This window comes from Cynoglossus semilaevis, chromosome 10 (assembly GCF_000523025.1).
Source record: "Cynoglossus semilaevis isolate Cse_v1.0 chromosome 10, Cse_v1.0, whole genome shotgun sequence".
Lineage (NCBI taxonomy): Eukaryota > Metazoa > Chordata > Actinopteri > Pleuronectiformes > Cynoglossidae > Cynoglossus > Cynoglossus semilaevis.
This window is the reverse complement of record NC_024316.1, coordinates 18,233,340-18,245,477: the sequence shown is the minus strand read 5'-3', so window position 1 is coordinate 18,245,477 and position 12,138 is coordinate 18,233,340. Positions and strand designations below refer to the sequence as shown.

The 12,138-nt window shown below is 41.7% G+C and overlaps 3 protein-coding genes across 3 annotated transcripts; all 3 read left to right on the top strand.

Annotated features, from left to right (window-relative positions):
* The first annotated feature begins 287 nt into the window (after nt 1-287).
* On the top strand, nt 288-5,523 carry LOC103385406 (EMILIN-3-like). Its single transcript, XM_025059161.1, has 4 exons — nt 288-415; nt 844-984; nt 1,106-1,644; nt 3,134-5,523. Exons 1-4 carry the CDS (start codon nt 288-290, stop codon nt 5,071-5,073), a joined length of 2,748 nt encoding a protein of 915 aa, XP_024914929.1. The 3' UTR covers nt 5,074-5,523.
* LOC112487607 (early nodulin-75-like) lies at nt 2,064-3,175 on the top strand. The gene has a single exon (XM_025059354.1). The coding sequence runs from the start codon at nt 2,516-2,518 to the stop codon at nt 3,080-3,082; it is 567 nt and encodes a 188-aa protein (XP_024915122.1). The 5' UTR covers nt 2,064-2,515; the 3' UTR covers nt 3,083-3,175.
* A 2,248-nt stretch (nt 5,524-7,771) lies between the features above and the next one.
* Nucleotides 7,772-11,565, top strand: opn7d (opsin 7, group member d). The gene is made up of 5 exons (XM_017035710.2): nt 7,772-8,614; nt 8,722-8,884; nt 8,976-9,103; nt 9,570-9,904; nt 10,217-11,565. The coding sequence occupies exons 1-5, from the start codon at nt 8,524-8,526 to the stop codon at nt 10,670-10,672; spliced, it is 1,173 nt and encodes a 390-aa protein (XP_016891199.1). The 5' UTR covers nt 7,772-8,523; the 3' UTR covers nt 10,673-11,565.
* The last annotated feature ends 573 nt before the right edge of the window (nt 11,566-12,138 follow it).

Sequence of the window (12,138 nt, the reverse complement as noted above, 5' to 3'; positions counted from 1 at the left end):
GACCTGGTGTTAGTTAGAGGAGGTCAAGTGGGAGGAGTTATGCAGATGATGGCAGTCGGAGCCTATTAGTGACGTCTGTAGTCGGGACAAATCCTCAGTGGTCTGGTGTCAGTGTGACAGACTCCACTACAGCCGTGGTCAACGTCCACAGAGAGACACTCTGACGAAGGCGTAGATCGGTGTCTTTTTTTGGGGGGGATTTTTTTTTAACATTTAACATTTGACTTTTCTCTTTAGTTCTTAAATATTTTCTCAGGGCTTTTGATTTTGTTCGTGGATTATCAAAGATGCGTTTAGTCACAGCCTGGAGTCCAGTGTTCTGCCTGAGCCTGTGTCTGTCACTGGTTGAAGCTAAGTTCTACAGACCATTCCAGTTCCACCAGTACGCCCAGGGAAAACCCACCAGCAGACACAAGTAGGTTGACTTGTTCACTGTCATTTACTGTTTTTAAAATTGTCAAAAAGTTTTTCAAGTTGTCTGATTTTAGTCAACAATAACATGTTCAGAATGTTTTAATATTATACTTTTCGCAATTGTCAAGTTTTTTACTCCTAAAATGAAGAAACGTGAACAGGTTCTTTAATGTTAACTTTTGTTTGTCTTTTTCCTAAAACTGAAAGAACAGTCAAAAGGAAAAATTATTCCAGTTCCTAGATGGTGTCAAAGACATCCTCCAGAATTTAACAAAAAAGGAACAGAAACAATTCCATAGATGGAGAATACATAGAGAAATTGATTTGTAATTTTCATATATAAAGTTTTTTTTTAACTTGTGTCTAAATTGTCTTTGAACTTTTTGAACCACGTGGTTTCTATTACATACACACTGACTTTGTCCTGTCTTTCTGTCCCCTGTCTTACAGAAACCACTGTGCCTACGTCACAGAAAAGACTGTTTCCTTCACTGTTCAGGATGGAGCAGCTCCTTATGTCAAAGCAGAGTACAACAAGTGTTCCTGGGGTCAGAAATGTCCAGCTCTAATGTAAGTGAAACTCAAAGCAAGGGTTATGGTTTAAATAATTTAAAAAAAGACTTTGATAGAAGCTTTAAAGACAAACCTGGAGATGAAAGAGTCAAACTATAGGTTTGTCTTTTCCTTCCAGGTATCGACTGATGTACAAACCAATCTACAAGGTCGCACATAAAACTGTGACGGAGCTGGAATGGCGCTGCTGTCCGGGGTATTCTGGCTATGGCTGCATGGAGGGTCCACCAGTTTACCAACACCCAATGAAAATAATGCCACCATTCAAGGGCCCACCAATGAAAGGCGTACAGTCTAAGGGGCCACCTTACAAAGGTCCCATGTTCAAGGGACCCATGTTTAAGGGACCGCCCATACACACTCCCATGAAAGGAACCCCGTGGGGTCAACCCCAAGGACCGGCTCCGGGCGGTTTCATCTCTAATCCAATGCCTCACTTTGGGCCTCCCAGCTCCTCCACCTCCTACCCAGAGAACTCCTTCGAGTCTTTTTCACCAGAGTCAGAGCCGGAACCAATGCCAGAGCACCTGGAGCCACATGACACAGAGGAGGACCACGAGCACCAGCTTCAGCCAAGTCAACAACCTGAGGAACAACTACTAGAAGAAACACCTGCTCCTTCCTCTGGAAGTGAACAGCCTGAGGCTGAAAACATAGGTACGTTCAAATTAAACAATGACATGAAATGTATTTAATGTATTTCCACGTATTCCAATTTATATATATTTATTTTTATATATTTTTAGGGCGAACTCTAGCACTGGTTGAAGCTAAGTTCTACAGACCATTCCAGTTCCACCAGTACGCCCAGGGAAAACCCACCAGCAGACACAAGTAGGTTGACTTGTTCACTGTCATTTACTGTTTTTAAAATTGTCAAAAAGTTTTTCAAGTTGTCTGATTTTAGTCAACAATAACATGTTCAGAATGTTTTAATATTATACTTTTCGCAATTGTCAAGTTTTTTACTCCTAAAATGAAGAAACGTGAACAGGTTCTTTAATGTTAACTTTTGTTTGTCTTTTTCCTAAAACTGAAAGAACAGTCAAAAGGAAAAATTATTCCAGTTCCTAGATGGTGTCAAAGACATCCTCCAGAATTTAACAAAAAAGGAACGGAAACAATTCCATAGATGGAGAATACATAGAGAAATTGATTTGTAATTTTCATATATAAAGTTTTTTTTTAACTTGTGTCTAAATTGTCTTTGAACTTTTTGAACCACATGGTTTCTATTACATACACATTGACTTTGTCCTGTCTTTCTGTCCCCTGTCTTACAGAAACCACTGTGCCTACGTCACAGAAAAGACTGTTTCCTTCACTGTTCAGGATGGAGCAGCTCCTTATGTCAAAGCAGAGTACAACAAGTGTTCCTGGGGTCAGAAATGTCCAGCTCTAATGTAAGTGAAACTCAAAGCAAGGGTTATGGTTTTAAAAAAAAAGACTTTGATAGAAGCTTTAAAGACAAACCTGGAGATGAACGAGTCAAACTATAGGTTTGTCTTTTCCTTCCAGGTATCGACTGATGTACAAACCAATCTACAAGGTCGCACATAAAACTGTGACGGAGCTGGAATGGCGCTGCTGTCCGGGGTATTCTGGCTATGGCTGCATGGAGGGTCCACCAGTTTACCAACACCCAATGAAAATAATGCCACCATTCAAGGGCCCACCAATGAAAGGCGTACAGTCTAAGGGGCCACCTTACAAAGGTCCCATGTTCAAGGGACCCATGTTTAAGGGACCACCCATACACACTCCCATGAAAGGAACCCCGTGGAGTCAACCCCAAGGACCGGCTCCGGGCGGTTTCATCTCTAATCCAATGCCTCACTTTGGGCCTCCCAGCTCCTCCACCTCCTACCCAGAGAACTCCTTCGAGTCTTTTTCACCAGAGTCAGAGCCGGAACCAATGCCAGAGCACCTGGAGCCACATGACACAGAGGAGGACCACGAGCACCAGCTTCAGCCAAGTCAACAACCTGAGGAACAACTACTAGAAGAAACACCTGCTCCTTCCTCTGGAAGTGAACAGCCTGAGGCTGAAAACATAAGTACGTTCAAATTAAACAATGACATGAAATGTATTTAATGTATTTCCACGTATTCCAATTTATATATATTTATTTTTATATATTTTTAGGGCGAACTCTAGACCGCGAGACAGAAGAGCGGATATTTCGTATCGAAGAAGAAGTTGGACGTCTAAACCAGGGTCTGGACACACTGAGGGAAACTGTGAATGGGCTGGAGGACAGTCTCCGAACCTCACTGCGTGAAGACGCCAACAGAATGTTGTCGGCTCTGCTCTCTGCTGCCCCCGGACCCGTTCCTGCGCCACCTGTAGCCTCTAGTCTGTCCACTGTAGGTTTTGGGGAGATTCCTGGGGGAAGTGAAGAGACAGTGGGTGTCGATGGCAGACAAGTGTTTACAGGCTTCACCGAACTGATTGAAAGTGTAGAAGAGCTCAGGGCAGAGGTGGAGGCAAGAACCACAGAGCTGCAGGAACTGAAAGAAACAGTAACGGGTCACGATAGACAGCTGAAGACGATGTCGAACTCCTTCGCAGTGGTCGACTCTGAATTAAATGGCAATGTTACCGAGGTCAGTATTGAGGAGCTCGTGGATTCCAAGATGAATACAGTCAGAGCAGGAATCCTTGATGGGTTTGAAAAGCCTGTGGAAACTACAGAGAGCAGATGTGAAGACAAAGCTGGAGATGTGCGTCGTCAGTGCCAGAGAGAGCAGGGTGAAATCCAAGAACAGATCGGGGATTCTCTACGTGGAAGCACCGAGGACCTAAGAACAGACCTAAGAAATCTCCAGACACAGATTTCTGATTTAAAAGCCAACAACATCTCCTGTGAATGGGTCAGTGGACTGCTTGATAGGGTTGAGCAGCTAGAAACATCAGTGGCAGGACTCAACCAGTCCCAGAGGCACCTGAGAGTCGAGCTAGGTGGACACAAGGACCACATTGAGGGAATTCTGGAGGGGCGTCTGGGTTATGTCGAGGATAAACTAAACCTGACCGGGCAAATGAAAAGTTATGAGACTGAAAGGAAAAGTGAGGAGCTAACAGATCAAGGACTAGAGGCCAAAATGGAGATCAAGATTAGAGCTCTGGAGGGTCGTATACTGACAGCTTTGGAAGGACTAGGTAATGCTACTGCCCCCGCTCTGCTGGAGGGTCATGCCGTCCCCACCCTAGAGACAGAACTGGACTCCATCAGAGAAAGACTAGAGGTGGACGTGGACAGAGTGCAGAAACAGCTGACCAACCTTGAGCTTCGCTGCTCATCTTCTTGTTCCTCGACTGAGAGCCCGTCCATCGTACAGGGAGACTCCGCTGAACCCAGTGCTGTGCTGGCCGGGGAACTGAATACAAAGGATGTCCTGGACCTGCAGGACGACCGTTTGAACACTCTCAATGTCACGCTGCAAAACATCCTGCAGCGTCTGAGCCAAAAAGACCAGCTGGAAGAAGCACAAGGTCCACCCGTCCAAGGAGAGATCACGATCCTCAGGTTTAATGTTCGGTCAGTCAACCGCACACTGAAAGGCCTCCAGACTTCCCTGGGAACAGTCATCAACCAGATAGGTCAAGCCAATAACTCCTGGCACGAGAGAGAGTCCCGTCTAGCCCAGCAGATAAAGGGTGTGGTGCAGCTGGTCGGACATCAAGCGTCCATGTTGGGGGCAGGTGAGCGCCGACTCACCCGCCTTAGAGGGGAGTTGATCGAGATGAAGCGGCGTCTAGCAGAGGAGGTACGCGGCTGCAGGAGCACTGCCATGGGAGTCCAAAAGGAGGTGTCAGAGGTCAATGGGCGCGTTGCCACCGTAGAGGACCAGTGCAAAGGTCTGAATTATCTCGCCGACGACCTGGAGAGAATTCGGGAGGAGCTGGAGAAACAGTCCAGCGGGCTTCTCCTGCAGGTGAACGGGACTCTCTCCAGTCATGCCCAGCAGCTGTCTGAGTTGAAGGGTGAACTCAGGAACTGCACTGAAAAGCCAGAGCCAACACTGCAAGGTTTTGAACTAGAGGCAGCACCAAGACGAGGGGACACGTTCACTTTGGACTAGTTCAACTCCTACGGACCATAGATTGTAAAAAATGAAATAAAAAAGAAATAAATAAAAAAAGGGAAGAATAAAAATCATCTGCTGATGTAGTGACGTCCACTAAATAGCCATGGAGTGGTTTAATTGTGAAATACAAAGTTGTATAAACCTGCACTGAAACATTGTCAATGTTATTGGCAGCTAATTCTGACTGCATCCCTGACCAATAACACGTATCATAGAAGGTGCTACGATGAACTGTTTGCTTTGGTGGACATTGATATTTCGGCCCAGTGATTAAAGAAACAGCATACTGCACCTTACTGTACTGTATTTATGAAGCATATGACACATACTTATACACGGTGTTTACATGATTAGGGTTGTGTATTGATCTTTCTTATGTCTAGATTAGGAGTATTTAAATACTATGTTTTATATAGTTTCTGTACCTGAACAGTGATACAAAGTCTTCTTCTGTACCTGAACAGTGATACAAAGTCAAAGTTTTTTTTGTCATTTTACAGAGATGTTGTTATAACACAATACTCACAGGTTATTTTTTTTCACGTTGTTATAACACAATACTCACAGGTTACTCTGATTTTTTTTTCATGACTGACGACCCAATAAACTTGATTTTTGTTAACAGACTTGTCACTGCTGTTACATCTGCTACCAAGTTATAGCAGATGAAGGAGTATAAGTCGCCCTCTAGCGGCAGTCAGTGTGAAAATAACGAACATGTAAATTTTCAGTGGTACAGGAGTAACAGATACTGGTACACAAGCCTAGAGTGCCCTCTAGCGGCTGCTGGTGTGAAAATAACCAACGTGTGAAATTATACATTTTAATATTTAAATCACACCTGAGTATAAGTCACAAACCCAACCAAAGGATGAAAAAAGGTGCAATTTAAAGTCTGGAATATATGGTAAGTTTAAGTCTCTATTTACCAATTATTTTTAATCTTTTTATTTCTGATGATCAGGATTAAATAATATCCCCACAAACCTAAACTAAAGAAACCAAAAACAAAGTTAACACTGGACAGGTCGTCATATTCACACACATTCACAATCACACCTACGGACCAATAGGATTTAAAGAGGAACTTTTGTCCATTCCTGTGACACTAATACACAGTTCTTAGTCTGACTCTCTCTCTCCCTCCCTCACCCATCACCCCCTCTCTCTCTCTCTGCCCGTCCTGATGCTTCTGTGAGCTTTATGTTGCTGACATTGCATCTCATCAGCACTGGTGTCCAGAGGACACAGCGTTTGTCCACCAGGCCAGATGTGTTGTGAGTGCTCTGTATGTCGGCGTATGGAGCTTAAAATGAGATGTTCTCACCTGCTCCGTGGATGACCAGGCTCCTGACTCCTCCGTGTCCTGCTCTCCTGATCTTTTCGGAGTTGACCCGAGGATCATCCGTCACCTGCTGGAAGATAAGTGACACAGAGGTAAGGCGTTTAGTTTGCTTTCTGTTCAATAGTAAGTATTTAGAAAATAGAAAAAATTAAATGATGCAGCGTACGCTTGATCATCTCATCTCAGTTCTGAGCTGTAGAAAGCCAAGATTACTATTTTAATGAACAAAAAATGTTATTTCTACATAAATTCTTTATATGGTCGCTAATTAATTTGATCTTTTTAGTTAATCTTTTTAAATCATGATGAGACCAGGGCAAAAAAAGTGTGCAATGATACATTTTCTAATCCAAATGTTTCATAAAAAAAAACAAAAACACTTTTTTTTAATTGAGTTTACACTCACACACACAACATCTCCAGCTGCCTGCACACATTAAATCCCTGTGCATGCATGCCTGCCTCCATGAGCAGCTTGTTGTTGTTGCTGAACGCACGCAAGTGTGTAGGATGATTCATTTGTTGACACAAACGTTCAATAAAGCCCCACAACAGAAAGTCAATAACCAAAACGATGTTTTCTGAATCAGATACTTCAGCACTCAGCAGAGTCAGTGACCGTCAGCCGAGGATTATCTTATCAAGGGCGAACAAGATGAAAACAGTCGTGTGAGACGTGGACCCGGTCCCCAACACCAGAATGTTTGCTTTCACACTTCTTCTGACTGCGGTTATGTAACATGCACTCATGCGTACAAGCAAAGATGGCATGCCTCACCAGGGTGGCAGAATGTAATTTATTCAGTTAGTATCGTTTGTAGACACCGTCCTCCCCCAATGGCTTGGAGACAAAGACATAGAGATGGTGACGGAAGTGAGATTTAGAAAGGATGATTAGAGGAAACTGAGCATCCTTGGTCTGATTCAAAATCTTAACTATACCCCAATGGCTTGGAGACAAAGACATAGAGATGGTGACGGAAGTGAGATTTAAAAAGGGAGGGCAAGACAATATATTGAGTTTTTTCAAACAATTAATTGTAGTAAAACTGTCATCCTAGTCTGAGACTCTGTTCCATCTGAACATCAGTTCCTAACACTGGAACAGAGGGATCTACATTTGGAATCACTAGAGAAGAAAGAAAAGAAAAAGAAAATAAATGAATGAATATTTTCATGTTATTTTTTATTTAAAAAGAAAAATCAATATAGTGCTGTAGAATATCGATACTGAAACTGTGAAACAAATCACGATATTTCAATATATAGATATTTTCTCGCACCTCTAATAAATACAAATTTATTTTATGCTCTCTAATATATTTTTCCACCATTCTCATTTCAACATGAAGTTGAAACAGAATTATGTCTGGTTAAATAAAGAATGCCAAGACATGGAAGACAATCCAGATGAGAAAAAAAATTTTTTTTTCTTTCACATGATGGCGGCGAAGTGAGATCCTGATAAGGTCCATGATGTTTCGGCCTGCTGCGCTGCCAAATCACATTACGTTACGCACTCTTGCCTTCATGTGACAATTCCCCATACAGTACTTGTTACATAAGTTGAAAAAGTAGCCTCTAACCCTCCTCTGTCACGCCAATAACACAACATGGTATAAATATTGCACCAAGTGCCATTCACATTCACATTCACTGCCTCTCAGTGCTGTTGGCCGCCGAGGAAACAGTCTGGGCGGTGGGTTCATACAGTAACATTTTCAGTCAAAAAGATGAAATGATGAAACAGAGCCAAGAGTCAATCATCAATCATTTGTAGATCTACAGTGTCTCTAAAATCATGGTGCACAGAATTATCCACATGGAGTACTTTTCTATTGGCTCTCAGTCTACGTCAGATGGGCTCACAGCCAGATGGAAAAAAAAAAAAAAAAGTCGTATGTGCACAAATATGATGAGTGATTCCTCTTGACATGATACAATGTCAGGAGGATTTTTTCATGACACATCAGCAGATTGTGTTTGGTGACATTGTTTTTCCAAACACTACACTGTGTCCGTGTTGTTGTAAATCCCTGACTCCATAGATTTAACCCCCCGTGTGTGTGGGTATTTCCCTGTGTACTACTGTGTTCCAGATGATGAATACGTCGTACACCTCCGACCTGTTTGCCTCCAACATCTCCAAGGAGTGTGACATCCTCATGGGCGCTCTCTACAGTGTATTTTGTAAGTTCAAAACAGACAACAGGAACACAACAACAGTCGAAAAAACTCACAGTCCTTCCACCGCACCCTGACCTTCACCGTTTAACCTTCACCTTTCTGTCTTTAAGTCCTACTGTCCCTTAAAGGGAACTGCATCCTGCTACTTGTTGCCTACCACCGGCGGTCCAGCTTGAAGCCAGCAGAGTACTTCATCATCAATCTGTCCATCAGTGACCTTGGGATGACCTTCACCTTATTTCCATTCGCAATACCTTCTTCTTTCTGCCACAGGTGTGTGGAAGTATTCCCTCTTTTTCCCCAATCTCTCTTATCTTAGAATTCCACTGACACATTTTTCCATAATTTGTGCCCGTTACTGCAGGTGGCTGTTTGGAGAAGTGGCCTGTCAGATCTACGCAATGTGTGGAGTCCTGTTTGGTCTGTGCAGCCTGACCAACCTCACAGCCCTTTCTTTAGTCTGCTGCCTCAAAGTCTGCTTCCCAAACCAAGGTGAAGGAAAAACACTGAGTGTATTGTGTCAATCATGTAAAATATATATATATATAGACTACAGTTGTCAGGAAAAACACTGAGTGTATTGTGTCAATCATGTAAAATATATATATATATATACTGTATATTGACTACAGTTGTTAGAATTAATGCAAATCCAATATTTCTAGAATCCATCCACTTATAGTTGCGTTACTGAAAAGCTGATGGAATGTTTGTAATTTATACACACAGTGCTATAAAACGTTTTCATTACACCGGACCAACCAACCAGTTGTCAACCAAATTGTGAAAGCAGTAATGACTAATCCAATAACAATAATATACTTTTGCAAATCAAAAGTAATTAATGTTGATTAATTTGGATAAAGTGATTCATCAGATTGGAAATTCAAGTCGTTTTAATGGACAATCATAATATTCACAACAACCGCTGCACACTTTCTGTATCTCGTCTGATCAGGCAGCAAGTTCTCCTCGTCCCACGCCCGCCTCCTGGTGGTTGCAGTGTGGTGTTACTCAATGGTGTTTGCTGTCGGACCCCTGGCACAGTGGGGGCATTACAGCGCCGAACCGTACGGCACGGCCTGCTGCATTGACTGGCACGCACCCAACCACGAGCTGCTGGCCTTGTCCTACATCGTGTGTCTTTTCGTCTTTTGCTACGCCCTGCCCTGCACCTTCATCGTTCTCTCCTACACCTTCATCCTGCTGACGGTGCGCGGCTCACGTCAGGCTGTCCAGCAGCACGTGTCGCCGAAGAACAAGACCAGCAACGCGCATGCTCTCATTGTCAAGGTCAGGCAAGAGAAATGTTTCTGTGGCTGATAAATTCAGTTAGGAGTAAAAAAAAAAACTAGTTAAAAATTAAAAGTTTTGCAACAAGTTTAGCTCTAGCTTGATCTTAATTTTTTTTTCCAAAACTGAAAAAACAAAACAAAAAACAATTAAAGGAACATTTACGGGAACTGGAAAGATTCTTTTTTTTTTTCAATTAACACTTTTTACCTCTAATATATATATAAAAAATAAGAATAAAATCTAAATTTTATATATAATATAATAAAAATAATTTCCCTGACTTTTATACTTTCTATTTTGACTCCTCAGCTGTCAGTGGCGGTGTGTTTAGGTTTCGTGGTGGCCTGGACCCCATACGCGGTCGTTTCGATGTGGGCCGCTTTAACAGACGCCACACAAGTTCCTCCCACTGCTTTTGCACTCGCCGCCATATTTGCCAAGTCGTCCACCATCTACAACCCTGTAGTCCACCTGCTGTGTAAGCCCAACTTCCGTGAGAGTCTGTACAGAGACATGTCTGCGTTTCTACGGAGGATCTACAGGGGGAGTCCACAGTCTGAGCCTAAGGAGTCCGACTGTGGGAACCTGGGATCCCACTCCCAGTCCAACAACAACATGGGCAGCTCCACACGCTTCACACAAAGACAGCATTACGACTACGGGATGTGTCGACACTGCACTGATAATGTGTCACAGTGTAACACGCCACCAACCACTGAAAGAACAGTCTGGAGTGGATCAACCTGCAGAGAGGGGACCGTTTGATGGCCCTCAGACAGACCACAGCAGGACTGTTATTATCCAGACCACATCTACATAAACAGTTCTCCAAACAAACAGCACCACAGCAAAAATATGCAAGTGTGTATCAGGTCAAAGTATCAGTGTGTAAAAACAATATTTATGGCATTAATAGATATATACACACATTATACTATCACCAAACCAAAAAGTTAAGTAGTATTAAAAACCTGTAAATATTTTCAGATAATTAAAAAACTGTAAGTAAAAGGAAAAGAAACCAAATACTATATATTGTGGTCCTGTAAAAATAGACATTGAAGACATTTTAAATTATACTGGAGTACAGTACACGGCTATTAAAGTTTTAAAGAATTACTAAATCTATTTAAAGGAATAAAGAAACCGACTCAGGTCGGGACAAATGCAAATACTGTTTCCACCTATAATCAAATTTATGAGGAAAAAGTTTTTTTATTTTTTTTATTTATACAAATGTCAATATTTATTGGATGTTAAATGTGTAAATGTCAGTGGCCAGATGTTAAAAGTTAAAATGTTAATATGGATACTACAGTGTGTATCATACGCTGCATTATGATATAAGCTACGTTCTCATTTTACACAATTCATTATATAAAATTTTAAAATAAAACCATATTCCAAAAATTGTAACTTTGGTATCTGTAGTGTAATTTTGAGAAAAAAAAATCTTTCTATAAATTGGAATCATCCTAAATAATTTGTGTGTGTGTGTGTGTGTGTGGAATAGTTGTATGTACAGTATAAACACTTCTATTAGATGAATACAGATCAATGTAAACGTCTGTTTTTCTACTTTTTTTTTTACACAGGAATCAGATGAGAGAAAAAAAGTGACCATTAAATGACACCGAACCATTATTTAACATAAAATGTAAAACATGTATTTTAAGTACTCACATCTTTTTGCAGTGAATTGTTTCTCTCATCGTCCCATCACTAGTCCATGCTGGGCTGACATTGACAGTTGAGGGCGACGTTGTGCTGCCGCTGACAATTTGCGTTGCGTTTGGCTCCTGGTGTCGATATATCATGTTAGGAGTCATGGTGCGGAAACGCCTTTTCGTAGCTTCGTTTAATAAACGTTGTCCTCCGTGTCCGGCTCTGTAACAGTGGAATAATTCATTTTTGTTTAACTGCGCGCCAAAAATTTGTTTGGCCACCATCTTCCTGATTTCTGACTGCACATGCGCAGTGACATTGAACAGGCAAACAGGGGATGGCGAATTTATTAAATTGAATTTATTAAAGTTGAGTTTAAAAAGAGTTACTTGTAAAAAAAAAAATGAATCAATAAATGGCCCTTTGATCCTATATTAAAGTCAACTGACATTCTAACATTTTCTTCGTTCGATAAGCACATATTGTGATACAATTTGGAGTATTCTACGCATTAGTTAAATTCTACAAAAAAAAAAAAAAAAAAAGCAAAAAACCCATTTCCGGAA